We start from the raw sequence: 24,475 nt of genomic DNA on the forward strand, positions 1-24,475 counted from the left end.
AGGGAATATGCTGACCCTATCTGGAAGGAAGCAGAAGAGGTGGTTACCCAAGAAATGAGAAGGCTTTTTTTTGCCTTGGTCTTCACTGCCAAATGCTCCAGTCAGACCCCTCAACTTACAGCAGGCAAAGCAGGAATTTGGAGAATGAAGAACTACCCACAGTAGGAGATCAGTTTCAAAAATATGTAAGGAACCTGAAGGTCCACAGGTCCTGATGAGAGACATTTGCAAGTCCTGAAAGAACCAGCAGAGGAAGTAGCTAAGTCACTATCCATCACATTTGAGGAGTCACAACAACTCAGTAAAGTTCTCATTGGAAAAGAAGAAACAATCCCCATTTTGCAAAAAGAAAATTAAAAGAAGCACCTCTCCTCTGAAGACAGGCTAAGATGTTTAGGGTTGTTAAGCCTGTAAAAGAGAATTTGTAAAGTTCTTACAGCACCTTTCAGCACCCAAAGGGGACTAAAGAGTGCTGAGAGGGACAGTAGTGACAGAACAAGGGGGAATGGCTCTAAACTGAAAAAGAGAAGGTTTGGATTAGACATTGGAAAGAAATTTTTTACTATCTAAAACAGGTTTCCCAGAAAAGCTGTGGATGCCCCATCTCTGGAAGTGTTCAGGGACAGGTTGCATGAGGCTTTGAGCAATCTTGTCTAGCAGAGGATATCCCTGTCCACAGCTTGGAACCAAATGATCTTTAAGGTCCCTTCCAACCCAAACCACTCAGCAATTCTAAGGTTTTCACAGTTCATTTCTCTTCTGTAGAAGTTTTGTCATCAGCAGCTGGATGCAATCGCTGATCCGTGTCTATATCAGGCTTCCTGTAGCAGTCAGTGGGGAAGATGAAAAAACCTAGATAACCAACCAAGAAAATTACTCCATTTGGAGGGTTTTAAATGCACACTTACCCAGGAGAGGTTCTTAGTTCCAAGCTTCACAAAGTGTGGACATATAATTTCATTTTGGGCTGCACAGGTTTCTTCCAGAGTTTGCCTTCCCATTGATCCTAATGTGGTCTGGCTTTCTTACACTTAATATTTTACTAAGTTTCTTTAAAAACTAGGCACTTTTACAGTTAGCTTAGTTGGGCCAAATTTTAACAGGCAAAACTCCCACTGACTTTAAAATTGAGCAACAAGATCACTTTTCCAAATTACATCAAATTTAGTCATAGATTTTTTTCTTTAAAACTTTTTTCAAATTCTCAGCATCTGTACAGAACATGGGTGGACTCCCTCATCATCTTCAATGGGACTGAAACTGTTTATAGAATTAATATTTCATGTAAAGTGATATGGGAAAACTACACTAAGGCTGAACAGAAAAAGAAAATTATTATTTACAGTGGCACAGACCTTGGACCTTGCACTCAGCAAAGCAGGGAATTTTGTCATGTACACACATACCTGCAATGAATCTGCTGCAGATGTAGTATTACAGAAAAAAATCACCCTCTCCTATTCTGCTATGAACTGAAATTTAAAGCATCTGAAAATTTAGACTTTTAACATCTTCCAGGTGCTGTAGAGCAATGTCACACAGCCACTGCCCCACAGCAAATTAGGGACTCCTAGAGCTGTGAAAACAGGTAAAAAAAAATGTTGGGATTGGAGGAAGAAGCTTGTTACAATCAGTTCTTTTTCTCAAACAGAAAATCTAGATCTGATATGTGTTAAATGCACTACTTTGCTAGAAGTCTCTTCCAAAACAAATTGCTATTTCACCCTTGGACTCTAAACCCACAGCTATTCTTTGGCTGGTAAAAACAGAATGACTGGCTGGGAGCTCCCAAAGTAGCAAGTATGCAACCCTAGACAGTTGTGAGACGAGTGCTTCAACACTACTATTGGCCTGAAGTAAGAGTGCCTCACCTGTACCAGGTGACACAATCTGTTTATAGACATAATGGATCAATACCCATCTTTTAAATGAAGCTTTGATGCCTTTCCATAATATACTCACTCACTCTTACAGGGTTTAGAATAGTGACTACTGGGCAGATTGCATGGCCTGTGCTACGCAACAGTGCAGACATGGCCACAGCCATCTCTCTGGCCTCAAAATTACTGAAATGCTGGTAACTACACTCAGAAATATTTGGAAAATGGTCATGCAGAAGAGAGAAGACTGGTGCTTGGGAGCAGGCCAAAAGCTTAACCAGACACTAAAAATCATCTTTAGTACATTTTGGCCCCACATTTCCATAGGGGTTAGGCCTAGGAGACACACACAGATTTGTTTAGAGACTGTTTGTTCTAGCTAAATTGTTTCCAGGATCCAGTTAGAAGTATTTGAAAAACTGTTTCATGAACTAAGAATAGAAAGTAATCTAAGCAATGACAATAAAGAACATTTTTCCAGGTTCATGTAAGACAGCTCTGGGCACTCCCATCTTCATCTGGCCACTTGCTTCAGGAATTAGTCATACCTGGCCTCTCAACTGCAGTCCTACATCAGGATTTATCACAGCACACTAAAAAAAAGTCTGACTGTTAATAATGAATTTTGGCTTGTGGACAGTAGTCGATCTTACATATTCAGCTGTAGTTGCTAAATATTAAGAAGACAATACAGAAATATAATGCATAGTTATTATATGTAATGCAGCACTATTAACATGCATGTTACTATAAGTAGACATAACAGAAATATTACATGAAAAATAAAACCTTTCCTGCAATTTCCAGTCTTCTGGCAGATGAGAAGCATATTTGCTTTTGTTAATTCCCCATATAGCTTTCACCCACACTTTAGTCTCTGCTTAATCACTTGCCATGTACCATAACTTTGGATCTTTTAAACAACCTCATTGTATTTTCATCTTCAGAGCTCTCTCTTAATAATCTAAAGGTCTCACCAAAACTGTGACTAGGTAAACTCCTGCTCTTCTGTCAATGAATACCCATGGCTGTATACTGAAGGTTTTGCCTTTCTTGTAAGATGTTTGTGGTTGGCCTACACATTCTGATGTCCAAGCTAGAACCACTGAAACCCACTACATAAACCCTCATCGTATTTAAGCTTTCAAATACCTTTGGACAATTTGACCCAGAGTACTTGTACCCTAACTAACAGTGAATCCTCACAGAAATATGCAAAAAATTAAACTTCCATCTAATAGTGCTTCTATTAAAAAAAAATAAATTAAAACTTCATTAAAACTTCATCTGAAAATTTACTGTTTATATGTGATCCTCTAACATTCCCAGCAAGATCAATATCAACTGTGGAGGCTAAAACTCTCATATTGGTTTGCAGAACCAGCTGCCACACACAGAAGCCTGGTCTGTTCAAAATCAGTGAAAAGGCTGCTTTTTAAAGAACACAAGTTTGTTAAGAATATCAGCAATGTCAGAAAATCTTTCAGTTTAATTAGGTTACAGCAAATTGGAGTCACTGCAAATTCTCTCACAAATGCCCAGCCAAATGGTGAAGCACTACAGATAATTGCTATTTACAATCCTATAACCAAAGGACAGCCATTTACAATCAAGTGCTAAAATGCCTCCACGAAACAAGGAATTTAGAAAATTAGCAGATTTCCATTAAGTGCTACATTTCAATATAAATTACAAAGATTTATTTATAAGAGCACCATGTAGAAGTTACTCCGTGAAGAAACAGTTTCCTTCATTCAAAACTCACAGTTTTAACCCACTACCTGGTCCAGGCTGATTAACTGTTACTGGTGGAGGCTAGATATAAAAGCAGCACAAACTAATACTACCAGGTTTGAACATCTGAATTTTAAGTGCTCATGGCTAGATATACCAGTTTTTCATTAATTTGTCAGATTACTCCAAAGTAAGAAGTGTTTCTGTCCCATCTCCCAGGGCTCCTCTAATGAGCTGGACTAAATCAGCCTGTAGGTGTCCCTGAGCACGGCAGGGGGGCTGGAACTAGGGGATCTTTACAGCCACTTCCAACCCCGGACATTCTGTGATGTTATATGCTTCTTGCAGAATGCATGACATCAAATAACAATGTCTACTCTCAAAAGAGTAAAAATCTTAAAGGTAGATGCACATTTGCTATTTGCTGCTTCTTCAGTGCAATGAACCCTTATAATAAGTTTGCAATCAGACATCTAATGCTTGATTAATTCTTGATTCAGGAGATAAATTTCAAAACAAATTCCTCCTGCTACTCTCTTCTGAAGTAGAACTTGATGCATAAAAAATAAGTTTTTTTTTAGAAAATGTGTATTATGTAAAAATGTAGAATTTTCTTTTGGAAGAGCCTTCAATTCTTCTGGTACTGCTTTTGAGGAAAAACAAGCAAAGCCTCAGACTGACCAACTTCTTCAGAAAAATTGTCTTGTACAGGGAATGAAAACGAAACCAAATAAAGTGCACAACTGGAAAGGATAATATCAAAGTGGATTCTTAACTCTAATTAACAGTCAGGAAAAGGTCTTGCAAAAAGCTGCCTGTTTTTTCACCTGCATTAATAAAGGCACAGTCTTATATTTTGGCTTCTATACATACTTTTCACTTCACTTTTCAAGTAATCCCATTAGTAGAGGTCACTTATCAATTCAAACAAGATATCAGCAAAGAAATCTTATAATTCTAAAACAACTGTAATGAAGATAAAATGGAGAAAAAATACAGCGTTTCCTTCAAAACAAATAGAACATCTTGTACCTAGATGAGTTATAAAATTAAATTTATTGCTCCATAACGTACAGGTATTTGTAAAATTTAGCAGTACCAGCACTGCAAAGATTTTGTTTTTCTTTGTATACACAGAGTATATAGAGAAGTGTTTCTCTGTCAGATTTGACTACAATTTCTGCAAGCTCGTTTAGGAGAGCTAGCCTTCTCTTGCTCTTCCCCACAGCTCGAGAGAGCTGCATGAGTGCATCTTTCACTCCAATGCCATACGATTTAAGCATCTACCTTTTAACAGATTGGATGCTTTTAAAGTCATCAAGGTTTGCCAATAAATGTGCTAAGAAGGAATAGCACAATAATAATAATAATAATAATAAATAGCTAAATTGATAACATGCTGTCAGATTATGAAACATTATCAAAAGGCGGGGCATTTCAACACAGCTGTTGGCACTAAGGGAGTCATGGGGAACTGCTGCAACACAGCACTGCAGTCCAACATTACATTATCTGCTGATAACATTGGTAAGGAGCTAGTTAAAGTCTTGTACCCCATGACACAACACTAAACAGAACACAAGACCAATGATCCTAAGAGAAGATACCTGGGGCTCAATGACACTGTAACATAACAGGTGTAGTGACAGCTGGCTTGGGGCTACTCTGCCTCCACAGCAGCCTCCAGAAACAGCACCAGCACAGTTTCAAACGCAGGAAGACGCTCTGCTTCAGGCTGGCTTGCACCATACCAGCTCTAGCTCACTTGAGTCTCGTTTCCTGAAGTGCTGAACACCTGCAGTTTCCTCTGATTTCAGTTGATGTAGAGGGTACTCAGCGCTTCCGAAAACCAGGCATTATGCATGAGCAGACATGGTCTTAAGAAGCAGATGCTCCATAAAGCCAAAAATGCCACCAATTTCACAAACCCTGTGAATTTTCTCCAGATCAGAATTTGAAGTGTGCAGCTTTATAGAGAGATGTTTAAATATCTCCAGTAACTACAGAACAGGAAAAGAGATTAGAGAATAATAATGCCACCCTCACTGCTGTCAGTCTTGCCGTATTTTAGACATCCAAACAGAATGGGTGGTGCTCACTCTCTCCATGCTAGCTGGCAGGCAAAGAAACATATGACAGCAGGTTCAATAGGACAAATCACTTTAAATCTGGATTTCACGTGAGGTGAATTTCTGAAACAGTGTCATCTTACTGAAGAGAAGGAAATCAGAGGAGAGAACTGCACTGCTGTCAAGAGAGAGAACAGCATGACTCTGAAAGCATTATCGCTTTTGTGGTTCCACAAAAAAATAAATTACTTAGGGAACATTTGCTTAAAAGGCACAGAAATATAGATTAAATGTAAACACAACTGTCTGAGGTAACACAATAGCAGCTAGTATTAAATAGCCCATTGGTTAGTTTTCATTAAAGTGGACTATTTTGCACTCTGTTTGAGTTAAGAGCTGGGTGTCTCTGTGTGCACATGGCCTTACTGCAAGGCTTAACAGCTTAGCCCTCTGCCAGTGGCAACAAAATACACAGGGTTTTTATTTTCTGGAACAGAAATATTTTTATGTATTATGGGAGAACTGTTAAAACCAAAACTAACTCTTACATGATAAATTCTGTCAGGTTGCACCACTTTTTTGAGTCCACTTTCTTCATCATCTCTTCAAAGGATTTTCCACAGGCAGGCAACTTTTCTAACATGAGAGATTCATTGCACAGCTCAGTCTGTTGACGTGCACCTAGGAAACGTCAGAAGCACCTTTAATCACAAACACTGAAATAGAAGCACAAACACATCACTCAAATTTGTTCACGGAGTCAAACTTGCCACTTACATTCTCATAAGGTTAGCATTTAATTTTCTAAGCAACTTTAGAAAACAGACAAAACACATATGTACATAAATAATTTAAAAACATAACTTGGTATAAAAAACTAAAGGCTACCGTATATAGTACTGCCTTTTAAACTAGCATAGAGGAACCTATCTAATCACTTTTCTAATCTTACTCATGCTAACTCATTACCACCCATTTGCATTGTTAGTTAAAAGCTACCTGGATCTCCAAATCCCACATTTCAGTGTAGAAAGCACTTTTCAAGCTTACACAGATACATCACATTCAACTAATTATACTACTGTGAAATTACTTTAACATTGGAAATATCTGTATGTCTTACCAGCTAAAGGGGGTGGATTTCTACAATCGCAGCTTTTTGTTCAGTATAGCCACTAATGGAATTGTCTAGAGATCAGGTCCTATGAGGAGTGGCTGAGGGACCTTGGGGTTGTTTAGTGCGGAGAAAAGAAGGCTCAGGGGAGACCTTATTGCTCTCTAGAACTTCCTGAAAGGACGCTGTAGTGGGGGTTGGTCTCTTCTCCCAAGTAACAAGTGGCAGAACCGCTCAAAGTTGTGACAGTAAAGGTTTAGATTGGATATTAGGAAAAATTTCTTCACCAAGAGGGGTGCAACTATCTACAATTATCAAATACTGCAATTACAGCATATAGCTACTTGCAAAGAGTTAACCTTGATTTGAGCAAGCCTGTAACTTTTTCAACCTATAATGGCAACTTCCAGTATATTTAGTCAGTCAAATGTTTTTCTCACCCAGCACATGCCTGCGTTGGAGTACAAAGATAATATTTTGATATTTCTTATAAAACTGAAATTCTGAAAAAATTCTCTTCAGACTAATGTGATTGATTTTGATAAGCCTGAAACATTTTGTTTTGATCAAGCCATTAAACATTTCTTGCTTTACCTCTATAGATGCCACTATTTTGACCATTCTTCTGTATAAAAAAATTACTGAATATTACCAGTAAATATATGTATATAAACATCTTTAATATAAATGCCGAAATTAAATTAATCAGAAAAAAAAACTATGGCCATTTTTCCCTTCACAGAAGTTGAAATCCAAGAAATGTATTTACCTGAACAAAACTGCAACCCTAATAAAACTGGTATATCAGGGAATCCCCCGAGAACTCTGGAGGAAGAGTTTTTTAAGAATAAATCCACGGAGAACAGATAATTTAATTCTAAAAAAAAATTCACTGAGACCATATTTACACCAGGAAGAGGAGGTATTTCTTTTGCTTCTATTAGTTACTTTGAAAGCAGGATCCTATCACTGCTGAAAAGATCTGGTGGTTCTAATTTTATGTGGTGACAGCCAAACATATTTTCCATGGCCAACTGAGGTCAAAATAGTGCAGGACTTGGCTTGGTAAGAAGAGAAGTCCTCATGGCCCCATCTCTTACTATCTAGTAAAGAAAACCCAAACTCTAAGGCAAGATGACTGGTCTCAGGCTTCACTTCATAAACCGGCCATCACTCAGAAGTTTGAGAATCTCCATTTGGAATAAGGCATGTGATTGTAAAACAGGCTTGAGTGAAGATCATTTCACCCAGGAAGGAGCTGGCTCCTTTGGAGCCTGGGCAGTAGCACCTTGTAATTTTAACTCTAGCCATCACAGCTGACTCCTTAGCTGGTGGTCACTCTCTCTGTGATGCTGTATGACAAATAACTATCTCATCTGGCCAAATAAACACTTTGCTTTCACATATTTGCCAAGAGCATCAGGGCCATAATGGGACAGCCTATGCTGCACCTGAAACCATAAGTCTACAACTTTCTACAAACCACAAACCTCTCCAGGTGTATGGCTCATTCACTGGGACGTAATCCTTACTCCTTCATCATGTCTGACTCTCAGTTTTCTTACAGCTGACATGAAGCCTTCATCCATGTTGGCAAAAAGTCAGAACAACAATTAATCACCAGTGATAGAAATGGTGAAGATTACCAGCATAATTTTATCCATGGCAAATTAACACGGTCACATGGATCCTGCCTACTTAAGTGTTCTGTCAATTGATCTGGCAGCTACAGCAGTTACCAGTTACACGTTCCACAGCTAAACCTGCAGATGAATGCTAAAACTGTGCAGAATTCAAAACCAGATATGAAAGTTGCATAGCTCGCGACTTAAATCCTGCACTGATGCTTTAACAAAAGTTACACAAAGCTGCTTTTTCTGACAGGGTATTCTAAACAGCCAGTCATCATTTGATTTATAACCAAATCCAACAGAGTGTAAGTTTTTCTTCCACTACATCACGTGTGCTGACAATTTACTCCAGCCCCTTTCCAGCAAAGTGTTTGAACGGATTTTCCATGCCCTTGGTATTTTTGGTTGTCTGTATTTAAAACTTCAATGTTTTGCATGGTCATAGAAAAAAAACCTCTATCAGAGTCACTTGAGCACAATCTGATGACACGAGAGTTTCTGTCTAAATCCCTGACCAAAGAGTTCAAAATCATGGATAATTCTGCAGTTTCACCATCACTATCGAGAACGACCTTTACAAAACACTACAACACTCTCTTTGCATACAGCCAAAGACAAAAACCAGTTGAGAAAAACGCATGACAGTTGACTAAATGAGATGAGATAGGATGGAAGTGTTTCTCAAATGCCAACCATTAGCAAAACAGAAACAGCAGTTTGAATTTTTGAAGTAAAACTCACCTGCAAATCCAAGCGTCATCAGACCATTAACTAGGAGGGAAAAAAAAAAAAAAAAGAGATTAATTACAAACCTTCACAGTCTTATATAAAAGGATTAGTGCAACTACGAGCCAAGCAGACAACAACTACGTTTCAACAGAATATTCAAAATGCTTATTCAAACATTAGTTCCAGTTTTCTTAAAGAGTGTGTCTGAATGAAATAATGAGCATTTAGAGAACATTGTTTTTCAATCGCTTTTTATCTATCCTTTAAACGGCTGAGTCAGACTTGTTATGGGTCTGTATCTACCACTCCTTCCTCTCATTTCTAATATTAAGGATTAGGGACAAGGCAATTTTTACTTCAAGCTTCTTAAGGGTGAAAAAGTTCAATCAGATAACACATACACTCAAAATATAGGTGTACTGCACATTCTAACAGTAGAGAAATAAAATCCTTCCATTGAAAAAAATCCAACTATAAGTGTGCACTCTCCTCATTAAAAGTATATTTGTGTTTAAGTCTCCAGCTTTTGCACAGTGAAGTCACACATTTTTGAAAAACATTACAATCAAAACTTACAAGCTTCTTACGCAGAAGTTACACTAACACAAGTATGTCGGAAGAGCATCTAAATGGAAACAGACTATACCAATGGAAGAAGCCTTCTGATTAGTGATTTGCAGTATATCCAGATGGATGAAATTAACAGAAGTCCACTGTGTTTGCACAGCTCCAGCCCCACCCAGGATTTTTTAACAGCTAATGGGGACATGGCTTCAATTATTTTTGATGTCCCATTGAAAAACAAAAATTGCTGACAAATCTTTATAGAGTTAACCTCACATCAGAAATTAAATGAATGATTTCACACAGATGGGTGCCTCCCTGTTTGTACATAGCACCCCAGTAAAATGAATCAAGATATACATAGCAGAGTATCAGTGCCAATCATTAATCTAGACCATGGTCACTGGGATGTACCAAGCTGTCAGCAGAGTTAACTGAAAATTACTGTGTACATGCATGCAAGAAGAATTTAGATCCTTCTAAGGAACATATTTTTCTTCCAGAAAAGCATTAATCTCTGTCTTATTTACTAACGAGCCAGAATGTACTGTGAAGAGCAGGAATCCACACATCGGAAAATTGTCCTGCATCCAAACACACAGAGATGAAACTCCATAGCACACTATGATGGCTGTATCTCTTTCACAAATAGAGCATTTTTCTTTCCAGGCTATTAGCAGATGGACTAATAAATATACTTGATTCCCTGGGTAGGTTTTTCTTGAATCCTTATTTGAAAATGTGCCTTACTGACCGCAGAAGGCTGAAGATCACATTAAAAGAACCCAAACCCACCCACTCTGGGTAAACAGTGTAGAGCGCACATAGTTACTCCAGGTACTACCCTGGAAGATCACAGACTGCACCTCCAGTTCTTATTCTATCAATTCCTATCACTATGCTCTAGATCTTTCATAGTTATGGCTGCAGTAATCCTCACAAAACCACAGCAATACAAATACAGGGTTTACAACTAGAAGGAACCAGACTGCCCCAAGTGTCAATGAGGAAGTCAGTGAAAAACCAACTACTGAAAAAAAGGCTTACAGGTTAGCCCTCACAAATCCTCCTACCCACAAGAAAATGTGTTTTTGCAATTTTTGATCTGTTCATAGCAAAGTAACACAGGATGTTTTTCACCTATTCTCAACCAAAAGAGCCCACATACCTTCAGAGAAGGGTAAAACAGCCATTCAGATTACCATGCACCACCCAAGTATTTTCTTTCCTCTGAGATACTCAATTCATAACAAAGATTTAATCAGGAGACTACAGAATGCTGGCCATGATCGTTTCCATAAAAATGTACCAGTAGCTCTCTTAAGATGGGGAAAGCTTAGCTTTTTTCTGGAAAGGCTGATGTAATGACACCTCTCATTAGAAGATTCACAGAAGAAGCAAAATGGGTCAGTGTTGAAAGGTGTTACAAAGACCCCAAAATAAAACAGTTGGCATACTCTCCTACCTCAACTAACATTTATGGAGAGAAAAGGGGGTTCAGCTTAACTGTACTAGCTGCCTGAACTAGCTGCTCACTTTTTTGTCTCCATACACAGTAGCAACATGTGTAATCATCCCTAGCATCAGCTGAATCAGACAGGAAGGGAACAACCAGGTTAGAGCCAGAGCAAGAGGTGAAGCAAAGTATCATCAAATGAAGGATGAGGAAAAATAGCACTGAAGAGCTTTTGGAAAGAAAGATAATATAAAGTAGGAGAGAGTAATAGAAAATAAGAAAACTGAGGAAAAAAAAACATTTTTTTATTCACAACCTTCTTCAAGATTTTGTATATGAAAAATCTCACCCTAGACCTTCACTATAACCTCTCATTATCTACTCTCATTTTGCAAAAAGACATCATTCTGACACTAAGAAGAGAGCTCGAAATGAGATTCACAGCCATATGTTAATTCACAACTGGGATACATGACAGGGTAACTGTCCTGTAATTTTGTATATAAGCTTTTTCTGTGAAATGGAAAAATATTTCTCAATGTTTATTTTCCTTCTATACTGTTATTATTCACTGATATTTTTCCTGGAGGCTTAAAAGAAGCACTAAATGTCTGTCTTGAAACTAATAAATCTGAAGCGGCATATGAATTGCTATGTGTTCTCTCTACTCCACCTTTCTCCAAATATGTTTTAGGAATGATTCTGAAAATCTTGTGTAAATGTACGACTGAACTGTTACAATTTTCTCTTGTCTGAATGTTTCTTCAAGATGCTATTACTGATAGTATAGTAAGATATTTTGAGTGGCTCCCATACTTTCTCAGAATAATTCTTATTTTAACAGATAAAACTGCTGTACGCACCTTTTAACCAGCAATTACAGCAATGTAATACTGTGCATATTCTTCAAAATTTGTGATGTTTATTCAAAACATCATTTGTATCAATCATAACTTTCAGAAGTAAAAAGAACATATAAGGACCTCGAGTTAAACCTCATGTAAAGAACCTACCTCTGTATCTCTTTAAAGGCAATCCTGCCAATTACCATCATCTAATCTTTATCTACATCAGGATGGATCTCCATTGGAAGCTTTGTACTAACCAAACAGCTGCCCCTCTGCAGAACTTGAAGTTCCACTGACAGCAGCACATTACTGTGCAAGAAATGTCCTGACATACAGTCCATAAAGGCAAGTAAAACCAAAGTCTGAAATGGGAACTGCTGCTCTGCAATCATGCACATATGATTTGTGCACAGGTGAGAGATAAATACACTTATTAATATAATCTATATATATATCTATATAATTTTGTCATACTGATCAAATCTCAATACCCACATTTTTTTTATAAACCTGATTTTAAATACTGAATAAGCCAATCTTACAGCAGTCTAGTGTTTCTCCTTGTATTTAGATGCTGAATAAAGCTACTTGTTGCACAGGTACTGTTAAAGATCATGTTAAATTCAACAATCTTTTATGCAAACCCCAAGTCATACATTACAGGGGCTCTAGCAGGAATGCAGACACAACAGGGTATCTAATGCAAAAGAAATTCTCTGTGGAAATTACTTCTCCCATGCTCTCACACAATGTCAAGAGGCATCGTACTACATCAAAAAAAATAATTGGTGTAGAGTCTCTTTATTATCTGTTTCCTGGGCATTCACAGTTTTAAGAGATTCATTTCACTAGGGTCTGTCTGAATACAGAAGGACAAGATGAGCTAACACAAGCATCACATGGCTGCCTTTCAAAGCCTTTTCTAAAACTCCCCTACTGGGGTCAAGTCAAATGTACATGGCCAAAACATGACTGAATAGGCTAAGAAATCCTACAACTTGATGGGAAAGCCCAGAGGCCACTATAAAAGTGGAAGGAAAGGAAAAATAACACTATTGGTTCAAAAACTAAACCACCTGTCACTCTTTAAATAACCCTCTGCACAAGATACATGTCTCAGAAAGTCGTCTTTTGTTCTTGGCTACCAACTGTCCTTTTGACACTTCTTCTTAAGAGGAGTGGGATGGGGAGAGGGGGACACAAGAATAACATCACACAGTGTGAAGGCAACCAAGGAAATGAGGCAACTAAAGTTCACAGAGACAGGAACTCAGCACAAAGGAAGGATGCCAGGAATAAACAGAAGCTTGCAATAAATATAGTACTTGAAAGAAGTGTTACACTTGCATTCAAAACTGGCCCAGAAAAAAATGTGTCTCAGCATATGGAGTGGCAGGAGCAAGGTAAACCTGTTGGCAGGGTGCACTGATCTGTCTCTGGGTTCAAGAAGTTTTCTTGAGAGCTAGCGTAACATGGAACTCAGCTTTGCATTATCTCCTGTTTCGATGCTGAATCCTTTTTAATGCTCTTTTTCTTCCCCTGTATCAATGGTATGGAAGATGCATATATAGTCATATAATATCCAAAACTAAAAGGTCAGCTCAGTGCTTATTTTATGACAGTTTGAGACACTACATTATTGTTTTTAAATTGTGAAGGTAATTTCAGACTGTTAACTATTTTGGACATTAGAGTCTTCCTCCTGCAGAGCCAGAGTTCCCGAGTTGAGTGACTGCAAGAAAATGTGACCATTATTCAGAACTCACGCTTCAACTAAGAATCTTTCAGACTAGCAATAAAAATTGTATAGGACAATGTAGAGGACAATTCCTTTACATTATTTTTTGAAGTTCTTAAATCACTGCTGGCAGCATATTAATAATGTAACAGAATTCCTGAACAGTCCGTCTACTTCCAGAAGTGTTGGATGGGTTTTCTACTGCTTTGAAACAGATATGCTCTATTTAAATAAACATATAACCAGTATTTTAAATATAATATTTCTTTATTATTAATTAATCATTTATCAAGTAAATAATTAAATTAAACATACCAGTTCAACAACTAACTTGTGAAGGGATTTCTCAGCTGTACAATAAGTTCTGCACTGGAACTTGCATGACTCAGCCTGAAATTAAACAGTGTTTTCTTCAAGCCTTTTCTGTCCCATTACATTTTTGACGAAGCAGTATGTAACTGAAATGTAAAATACTTTTTTTTTATAGCCAGTGACTTTCAGACAGTGAATAAACTAAATATTGCAAGAGCAGAATTAATTGCTTGAAGTAAACTTTTTTTGCACTTTTACAAAAGTGGCATACACAAATGTGATCCTTGACTCGAGATCTATTCTTCCAGAAAGTAAAACCAAGGAAGGGTAAGAGCAATACATTTGTTTCTAGGCTAGAAAAAACAATCTGTGTCATTAGAAACAGTTTAAAGATGATATTTAGCAACAAGCATAGCATCACCAGCCGGTCCAGGGGGGTGATTGTTCCACTCTACTCTGTGCTGCTGTGGCCTCATCTCAGGTCCCGTGCATAGCTTTGAGTGCCGCAACATAAAAAATACATTAGCTATTAGAAAGCATCCAAAGAAAGGCTGCAAATATCATAGAATCAGTTAGATTGGAAAAGACCTCTGAGATTATTGAGTACACCCTATGACCTTGTCAACTATACCACAGCACTTAATGCCACATCCAGTCTTTTCCCAAACTCTTCCAGGGACAGAAGACTGTGACTCCACCATCTCCCTGAGCAGCCCATTCCAATATCAAATCACCTTTGCTGTGAAGAAATTCTTCCTAACATCCAACCTCAGCCTCCCCAGTGCAGCTGAAGACTGTGTCCTCTTGTCCTGTCACTGATTACCTGGGAGAAGAGAGTGCCCCTCCTGGCTACATCCTCCTTTCAGGCAGCTGCAGAGAGTGGTATGGTCTCTCTTGAGCCTCCCTTTCTCAAGGCTCAACACCCCAGCAACTTCAGCCAGTCCACCCAGGACTTACCCTCTAGACCCTTCATCAGCTCCACTACACTTCTCTGGACTCATTCTAGCTCTTCAATGTCCTTGAAGTGAGAGGCCCAAAACTGCACACAGCACTCAAGGTGTGGCCTCAACAGTGCTGAATACAGGGGGAGAATTGTTCCCCTACTCCTGCTGGCCACACCCCTTTTGATGAAGGCCAGGATGCTACTGGCCTTCTCAGCCATTCTGGCTCATGTTCAGCTGCTGGCCAGCACCCCTGGGTTCTTTTCCACCAGGCAGTTTACCAACCTCTCTGCCCCCGCCCTGCAGTGCTGCATGAGATTGTCATGGCCAAAGTGTAGGACACTTGGCCTTGTTGAACCTCAGACTTATTAATCCACCCAGTCCAGATCCCTCTGCAGAGCCTTTCTGTCCTCCAGCAGATCAACATTTGCACCCAACTTGGTGTCATCCACAAATTCACTAAGTGTGGACTTGATCACCTCATCCAGATCATCATTAAAGATATTAAACTGGGCCAAACACTGATCCCTGGGGAATCCCACTAGAACCAGATACCAACTGGCTGCAACACTGTTCACCACCACTCTCTGGGCCCAGCCATCCTTAACCCAGCAAAGTGTGCTCCTGTTCAAGCTTTGGGCTGCCAGCTTCTCTGGGAGCAATCTATGGGAGTCAGCGTCAAGGGCTTTGCTGAAGTCCAGATGGTGAGGTGAAGCCACATGAGGAGCTGCTTAGGTCACCTGGCTTGCTCAGCCTGGAGGAGAATGAGAAGAGAGCTCACTGTGGACTACAACTTCTTCATTAGTGAAAACGGAAGGTCTGGCACTGATCTCTTCTCTGTGGTGCCCAGTGACAGGACCTGAGGGAATGGCCTGAAGCTGTGTTAGGGAAGGTTTAGGTTGGTCATTAAGAAAAGGTTCTTTACCTAGAGGATGGCTGGGCACTGAAACAGGCTCACCCAGGAAGTGGTCACAGTATCAAGGCTAAAAGAGTTCAATAAGCATTTGGGCAATACCCTCAGGTACATAGTGTGATTCTTGGGGCTGTCCTATGCAAGGCCAGGAGTTGGATTTCAATGATCCTTGTGAGTCCCTTCCAGCTCAGGTTATTCTGTGATGTAAGGTGGAAGGAAGAGAGTTCCAGATGACTGCACACATCAGGAGGTGCCTGTGGTTAGCAGAGGCAAGCACTACATTCCTAACAAACCCAAATTCACTGAATTACCTTCTGTGTGTGTTACCTAGGACATAAGGCAAAGACCATGTATCTATGGGCCTGCCGAAGGCTTTGTGCTCTTTGTTTTCATCTAACTTCTGCCTGCAAGACCTGGTCTTCTGGCCCTCTGCACACAGTACTTGCCACAGAAGTGTGTAGCATCTAGAACAACCAGACCATAGCTCTTCATGATTTATGACTACAGATAAATACACTTCAAGCAAATGGAAGTGAAAAATCTTTTTTTCACTCCCTAAACATCTCTACTTCAGGTTCACTACAGCCTTGTGGTACTGCTACTGAGGCCTCCATTTAACATGAGCTATGGAAATAATGACAGAACTCGTGAGAAGTCTAAGGTCACAAGCAGAAACCAGCAGAAGTCTTAACTAAAGTGTGAGCTAGCAGCACTCTGGTGCCAGTACCTATTTCACCATTACCAAAGCAACTGAGGAACATAATCTCTCTGCCCAAAAGATAATTGTGAAATGTGTTGGCTGTGCAATTTATGGGAAAGGTACGTCACCTAATGAAACAACATAATTCTGATTCACTGCCCTCAACAGTGAGATAGCTTGCAATTACTGTTGAGAAACACACACCCCAGACCACATGAGAACTGTGACAGCCCCTGAAGTTGGCCATCTGCATCCAGGTCCTCAGCTTGACACTGTATCACCTGATTACCAGGAAGCACATATTTGATCTAATGGCTAATTGCATTATTGCAACCCAGATGCTTGTCATTAGCTGAAAAGGCAGGAAAACACAAAATCTGATGTCACGTAAGGCTTCCCTACAATAAGGAAAAAAGTCAGCACAATACAGACATTATTCCACCTGTGAAAGAGTGTGAAACACCAGTCCCTCAAGACCAATAGAGGGTCCAGTTTGCTCCTGTGAGGTAGCCTGAAAGAGCTTTCTTTTTTTCTTCCTTTTCTATTTTTTTTAATAACTTTGGGAAGGGGAAATGACCCATGAAGATTTCACAGACAAGGGTCACTGCACACTCCCTCCTGAGGAAGTGTTTAAAACCATGGGATGCTTGAAGACATTTCAAGTTCCTTCTTCCCTTGACAGGCAGAACATTTAAATCAAGATACTACACTCATAGAAGGCCTGGGAAAATTATTTTTTTCCTTTTCTGACCAGATGACAAAAATTCCCATCCTGCACATCCAACTTCTCTTGATGCTGCATGTAGTCCTCTCACAGATTCCTAATGCTGTTACATACAATGTGGAGGCATTACACCAAAGGGATTCCAGTGAAGTCATGTCTTCTTTCAATTCTATGCCTACTATGAAATATTAAGTTGGCCTGACCATGCAAATGTGGGTTGTTTTTCTTCAGCATCCCAGCTTGACTACCAGGGTTCCAGAGCCCTGGATACCCTACCTACATAATCACAGAATACTTTAAATGACATGTTGCATGAAAAACTCACAAGAACAATGAAACACTAACAAAATTTCAGAGCTCCATATGTCTACTTACACTGCTGTATATGTACCTGCTCACAGGTGTGCTCACAGGTGTGAGCAGCTTTTTACAACATTACCCTTGCTCCAAGGAATAAGACACTAAAAACAGATCCTTACATGGCACCATGATCCCTGCACATCATGACTTTTCCTAGGTGTGTATATAGGAAACTGAAAAGCCATGGATTCTGACACAGGAAATTACTTAATTCATTCCACCAGGTACCTATCAAGCCACTCCATTACAGCCCTCCTCAGCTGGACAGGAGGATAGAAAACGTAATGAAAAGCTCATGGGTCAAGGACAGGGAGAAATCACTTAACAGCTCCTATCATATGCTTTGAGACTCAATGTGGTAAAATTAATTTAATTTATTGCCAATAAAAATGAGAATAAGGTAATGAGAAATAAAACCAATTCTTAACATACCTTTCCCCTACCTCTCTCTTCTTCCCAAGCTTAATTTCACTTCTAATTTCTCTACCTCCTCCTCCTGGAGCAGTGCAGGGGGATGGGGAATGGGGGCTGCAGTCAGTTCATCATACATGGTTTCTGTTACTCCTCCCTCCTCAGGAGAATGACTCCTCACACTCTTCCCCTACTCCAGTGCTGTATCCCTTCCACAGGATACAGCCCTCCACAAACTTATCCAACATTAGTCATCCCCACAGGCTGCAGCTCTTCATGAACTGCACCAGCATGGGTGCTTCCACTGGGCCTCAGGTCCTGCCAGGAGCCTGCAAACTTCCCATAAGGTCACAGCCTCCTTTGGGCATCCACATGTTTGGGAATGGGGTGAAACTCTGCTGTCACATGGTCTTCCATAGGCTGCAGGGGCACAGCTGCCTCACCCTGGTCCTCAGCACAGGCTGCAGGGGAATTTCAGCTCTGGCTCCTGCAACACCGCCTCCCCCGCCTTCCGCACCCACCAGAGTTGCTTCTCACACATGTTCTCACTCCACACTTGCAGCTGCTGTTATGCTGCAGGCTTTTTTCCCCCATCTCAACTATGTAATCCCAGAAGTGTTCCCACTGCCACTGATGGGCCAGGCCTTGGCCAACAGCAGATTGAACAATATTGGTTATTCTCTATTCATCTACAGATCAGGGTTTGTTTAGCTCCAACACTATCAGTGGGCCTGCAAAACAGGTTAGCTAAATCTGCCTGTTTTCACAGTCTCAGAGATGTTCTAAGGCTGGTATTTTCTGTGGCTTTGCTCCCATATGGCAGCCAAACTTTTTTGCCTAAAGCCTGAGGAAAATCCTCATGCAAGAAATAAGTAGAAAGGAGAGTAGCTCAAGAATGAAGTACTCCTGGCCCTCTAGTTTTGCAAATGTGTCAACAATACTTTTACTCATGAAGTTACAGAGAGTTTAATTTATTTATAGAGCTGAGGAGTGGTACACTGACACCAGAAGGAATCCCTCACATCTTCCAGATCTTTTGTAGAATGAGGTAAAGAAGGTCTTACAATAATTTCTGGACCAAGCCTGGAACATCTACTCAAAGACAGATATTCTTCATAAAGATTTCCAGTGTACATTTCAAGACTGCAAGAATCCCCCATTTCCTACAAGAGGTGTTTCTTTAACACTGTTCCTACCAGCACTTTTTATTTCTTTGACAAGTTTTTGTTTTATAATCACTGCATGATAAAGTATGAAGTATCTGGAAGGAAAATTTTGCACAGGCATATTTGGCATGGAACAGCATAAGCCATTTATCATCAAGCACCCTTATGGTGTTGCAGTGCACATTCCACCTGTTCTGTACTGCTCCATCAGAACGGTAAGACAAAGAGGACTTAGAATCTACTTTAACTAAAACTTACTGAAAATAAGAAGTCTAAAATGTCACATTACTTCACAGAGATTCCTCTCCCCATTTTGAAAAATATTTAAATCTAAGAAAAGAGATTTCCTTCCAAAAATCTTAAAATACAGAAAGAAAACATTTTACAATACAAACAAGTATTTTGAGGAGCTTAATTTTCTTTTGACCTTTACTTTGCAATGCTCTGGTTTTTTTGCTGCTTCTGGTTTTACACTGGAGCCAGTTAAATAGAAACTGGACCAATGGCTATTCCAGCAATATTATCTCTACTTAATTGTGCATCACTGTTTCATGGTAAAAAATTCCCACCCCAAACATAGCCCTGCAAGTATGTTCAGCAGCCACATTTACTAATGACAAACATTACCACTCCTGAATGCAAATTTATCTAGGTTTACTGGTCAAAAATAAGAGATTTACATTATTTTTTAACACGATACAGTAAGTTCTGACTCTGCATTAGCTTGAAATACAGACATAGCTTATAAAAAAACTAAATATTGATCTGCTTTCTAAATATGAAAAAGGAATAAAGGAGGTTTCACACATATTGAATGACAGTTGATGACTCCATGGAAATAAAGGCTTTGAGCATCTCTTCACTGAAAGCCAAAACAAATCTACTTTTCCTATTTCTCTTGAAAACACAAGCTTAATTCTTTTTTGTTGTAAGTTTACAATGCACATTGCTAAATATATTTAGAGAAACCTCTTCTAATATTAAATAGGACAAGTCATGTTCTTGGTACATGTTGATGCTTGAGGAGTAAAGCTGGAACAGCTCATGAACTCGAAGAAGACATGTGGAAAGACACTTGTAGTCATTTGTCAAAAACAATTATGAAGAGAAAATCTCTCCCACAGCCCTATGTGGCTACCAGACAGCAAAGCCCTGACATGAAGGCTGAGGTCCCCTTCAAGCAAAGGGCCACCTCCACCCCAGAGCTACAGAGGGTATATCTGGGTATCCCAGAGACAGCCACAGCTCTTCAGACACCACCAAGTGCAAGCATCCACACGCCCTTCATACTCTCCATCAGGAGAACAGCCCTGAGGACACTCTCCAGTCACAGAGCGCGAGCAAAAGAGATGATTACAGATCAAAGCTTAAGTCCAAGTGCTGAAGTCTGAGAAGAAACCTGAGCTTTGTGTCCTATTGATGACCACTTGAATGACTTCCACAAGTTTCCATTTCCTATTCCAGTATTGTCCCATCTCCTCAAAACATTTTATAGCTGTGAAATCTCTTCCCCTTTCTGCTTACAGAAAAAGGCTGCACACCCTGCCAAATCTCAAACTACATATTTTGAGACAACAACAATGTAATAGTATTTCATAACAATTAGAGTCTCTAGAATGAGACACAAAAGGATGCAAAAGGAATCTCTGGACACAAAAGGAAGCTGTCAGTTGTGATGTTTGGAAACAAATAATTTCACACAATAAGTGACAGTCATTACAGGCCAGTGTTAATTACACTACTTATTCTGACACTGCCCACAGATAATGCTCTGCAAAATAGAAGCAAATTAGTCACATTTATTAGAGTGTGAAAATCTTAAGACAGATGCTTTATTGTAGGCCCCAGTGCTTCTGCACAGTCCTTTGCTTAGCCAGCTTAATCTGGTCAGATGCAAAATAGATGTGCTTTCATCAGCCTGGTGCTCTGCTAGGATCTCAGCAGTGCCTAACACATCTTCCTCTTCAGGTGAGAGTCCTCCTGGCTCAGAGCATGGCGGAGAAAGTGACACCCCATCTGCAGAAGGCCATCAATCTGTCTCCATACAGGCAAAATTCTGTATTCCTGGAGACAAACTGAGGCCAAGGGCTGTTATGCAGGCATGCCCCTTGTCCAAGACAATATGATAGATCATGTTAAGCTGCTCTGTAGACAACAAGGGATCCTCTCTATCCTTTGGATCATTTCTAACAGTGCCACTGGATTTTCTTTTGAGGTTTTTAGCAAGGAAAAAAAGCTGTCTCCTCTTTTCAGACTGGTTTCAAGGAAGCCAACATATGAAAGGAGATTAAGCCTATAAACTTCTGAAAGGGTGCCTTTCTCCTATTCTACTTTGCTTCTCCTTTCTTTCCTCATACTTGCACATTTCCACAGAAGACCTAAGACTCCTTCAAGCAGCTTTCAGGTTGCTCTACATATATATTCATATTAAAATAATGTCACTTTTTTCCATTTATATTCTCCAGTTTATCTCAATGCAAGCCTGACTCTGAAGAGATTCTTATTTTAGAAGAGACAGGCTGTTTCCATAAAACACAAAATAATACACTTCTAAAATTCTGTTCTGAAATAAAATGGTTCATGTGACAGCTTTCATGAAACTAAAAGGGTGCGAATTGAAACAGGTTTCATTATGGTTGTGAAAATTAATCTCTCTGAGCCCTAAATGAAAGCACAGTTTGCTTTCTTCATGCGTCTCTCAAGTACTAATTTCAATAGCCGAGACACAGATGGTAGCAAATGGTGTTTTGTAAGGGACCACTCCTTGCATTTTTTCCCTTGGTAAGGCAAACTGGAAATTGATTCATTTGTCTGCAATTCAAGCCATGAATCATCTCAGTTACCAGCAGATAGGTGGGAGAAACTGAAACACAAACGGTACAAAAGCTACTGGTGGTGCAATGCTTAAACACAACTCAACTGACAAAACCTCCCATAGCTCCCCTTGAGCTCAGCTCAAGACCCTGTCCTTCAAACCATGCAGTTTCTGTGTATCTGCACCTACAGCAGTACCTGTCTATCTCAACGTAAAATTCTGGCTCCACTTCATAGTCTCTTGTGATTTGCCTCACAGGCAAAATAAACCTATAGGGAAAGCCCTGAGACACCAAAGGTATTTAAAACCTTAATGAGGATGTAGATAGCGAGATCTTACTAATTTAGAAGCAAGAGTTTACTAGCTAAATGGTTTCAGGGTTAGATCTCATTACTGTAAATCAGGGTTTAAAAGCCTGTTTTCTCCTCTATACTTTCAGCCTGGAGCTACCTTCAAGAACGGAATGCCATTCCTCCCGAGGGCTGGGACCAAACATTCGATGTTCTGTGCTACCACCTGCAGTCCACTTGCCTCCACAGGGACAGTCCTGCCATTCACCCTCTCAAGGGAGCTGGCATGAACCTGTCCCCTGTTGCACGTGTAGATCAAAGGAAAGAAGTGACACCTTCCCGAATAAAAGAATCAGGAGACACAAACAGGGTGAAGGGAGGTAGGAAGAATGCCTGGATCCTACAGCAAATGGGAACACAGGCTGCATTTACACCAGATGCTTTGCTTTCAGAATGGATGTTGGTGGGGTCTGCTGCCTATTTTCCCGCTTGCCTAGTGTGGAAAATCCTTAGAAAATGAGGCATCATTTCGGTAGAGAAGTGTTTTAGTTAGAACTCTGTGGTCTGTCTCAGAATAAGATGTTCTGTTTTGCAAAGGTTTATTTGTTTTACACACACACACGCTCGCCTGGGTCTATTAAACTCAGAACTCCTACGACAGTATTCCCTTTCTTTGTTCCACCCTTTGCAGCTGCAGAACAGCATGATATTCATAAGAAAATAATGGGAAAAAAAAAAACCTTGATTTGGTTTTCAAACTTTAACCCGCTAAAATTGTTTCCTGTTGGGTATTTTTTTTTTCCCATCATTGGAATCCAAACTCTCCAGGACTTACATATGCCATGTTTCACACAAGGGGAGCTCAGGACCTTACAGAATTTGGACTTTTATACACAGCTTTCTCATTACTGTTTGCAGATGAGCTGTAGTCTTTAAAACAGAAAGTAAAAATATAATTGGGACCCAGGTGTTTCCAACTGTCCAGCTGCTCACTTCTGACCAAAGCACTAAGCTTGGCTAACCCCTAGGAAAACAAGATTATGAAATGCAAAAGCCAACTAACAATCTTTGAAATCTGTATACAAGAGCTGCTCCAGATAAGGATCACACCATCTCTCTTGATATGGGTATTTAAAAGTACCCAGCTTTACTCTGGTATAGTCTTTTAACGCAAATATAAATAGTACCACTGAAATGCAGATGTTATGTAAATAATGAAGGAGAAACGTTTGGGCAGAGACTCCAAAACAATGACCTGTGTAAAAACCCACTTTGTCTGCTGAAAGTCTTGGTCAGGCCCTAATGTTTCTTCTTACCTCAGTTTCCATACACAGAGGTAAAATAAGAGAATTTAGCATGATGGTAAATACAACATTATTTCTTGGATTATTTCTTAGGTGTTTTGATTCCACAGTCGGTGTCTTCTAAGTATCTACAGTTGTGCTAGGCAAATCAGAGGGATTCACCTGACAGCTGGTGTTTCCAGCTCTTCTTTCCCACCTGGATGCTTATCAGCACTTCATAGCAATAAGCACATGCTTGTGTACGAAGTACCTCAGCTGATGCACTCTGTGATACACTCCACACTCGGCAAATCCAACCTTTTCTACAATCACTGAGTGAACACACTGCCTTTTTTGCCATCCTCGCTAAGGACAGGCAACACAACAGGTAGTTATGCATAGAGACAATGTGTGAAGAGTCCTAGGCAGAAAGAGACAGAAAGGAGTAGTCTGAGGTTACAGAAGTACAGTCCCACACCCCACCCAGATGGGCTTCCCACTGCCTTCAGTGAGCTCAACACTGAGGATTGGTGGTTTCACCTTAATGACAGAGGTCACAGCTCTCTGCCTAATCAAACGAAGCCATTAGGAATGACCATTCAATTAAAGAAAAAATTCTTCCAAAATAACTGGTTTTAAACTGTGTTTGTATTCCCAAGGAACAAATTTAGTTTTCTACCACTTTAGGCTTTTCTCATTAAAAAAATTGATTTCACATCCTAGAACTCTACGGTTTTTCTACTAGGAAATTAGTCTCATTTCATCAGTGCTTGATTATACCCTTTCCAATTTCAAGC

At 39.8% G+C, this 24,475-nt stretch overlaps 1 protein-coding gene across 1 annotated transcript in view; it reads right to left on the bottom strand.

The window, feature by feature from the left end:
* Positions 1-24,475, bottom strand: part of RAMP3 (receptor activity modifying protein 3) — a 41,172-nt gene that overhangs the window by 15,099 nt on the left and 1,598 nt on the right. Inside the window, exons 2-3 of the mRNA XM_058832825.1 lie at positions 9,170-9,199; positions 6,232-6,364 (exon numbers count right to left, since the gene is read on the bottom strand). Of these exons, the coding sequence (XP_058688808.1) occupies positions 6,232-6,364; positions 9,170-9,199 (163 nt within the window). The remainder of the gene's footprint in view (positions 1-6,231; positions 6,365-9,169; positions 9,200-24,475) is intronic.

This window comes from Poecile atricapillus, chromosome 2, assembly GCF_030490865.1.
Source record: "Poecile atricapillus isolate bPoeAtr1 chromosome 2, bPoeAtr1.hap1, whole genome shotgun sequence".
Lineage (NCBI taxonomy): Eukaryota > Metazoa > Chordata > Aves > Passeriformes > Paridae > Poecile > Poecile atricapillus.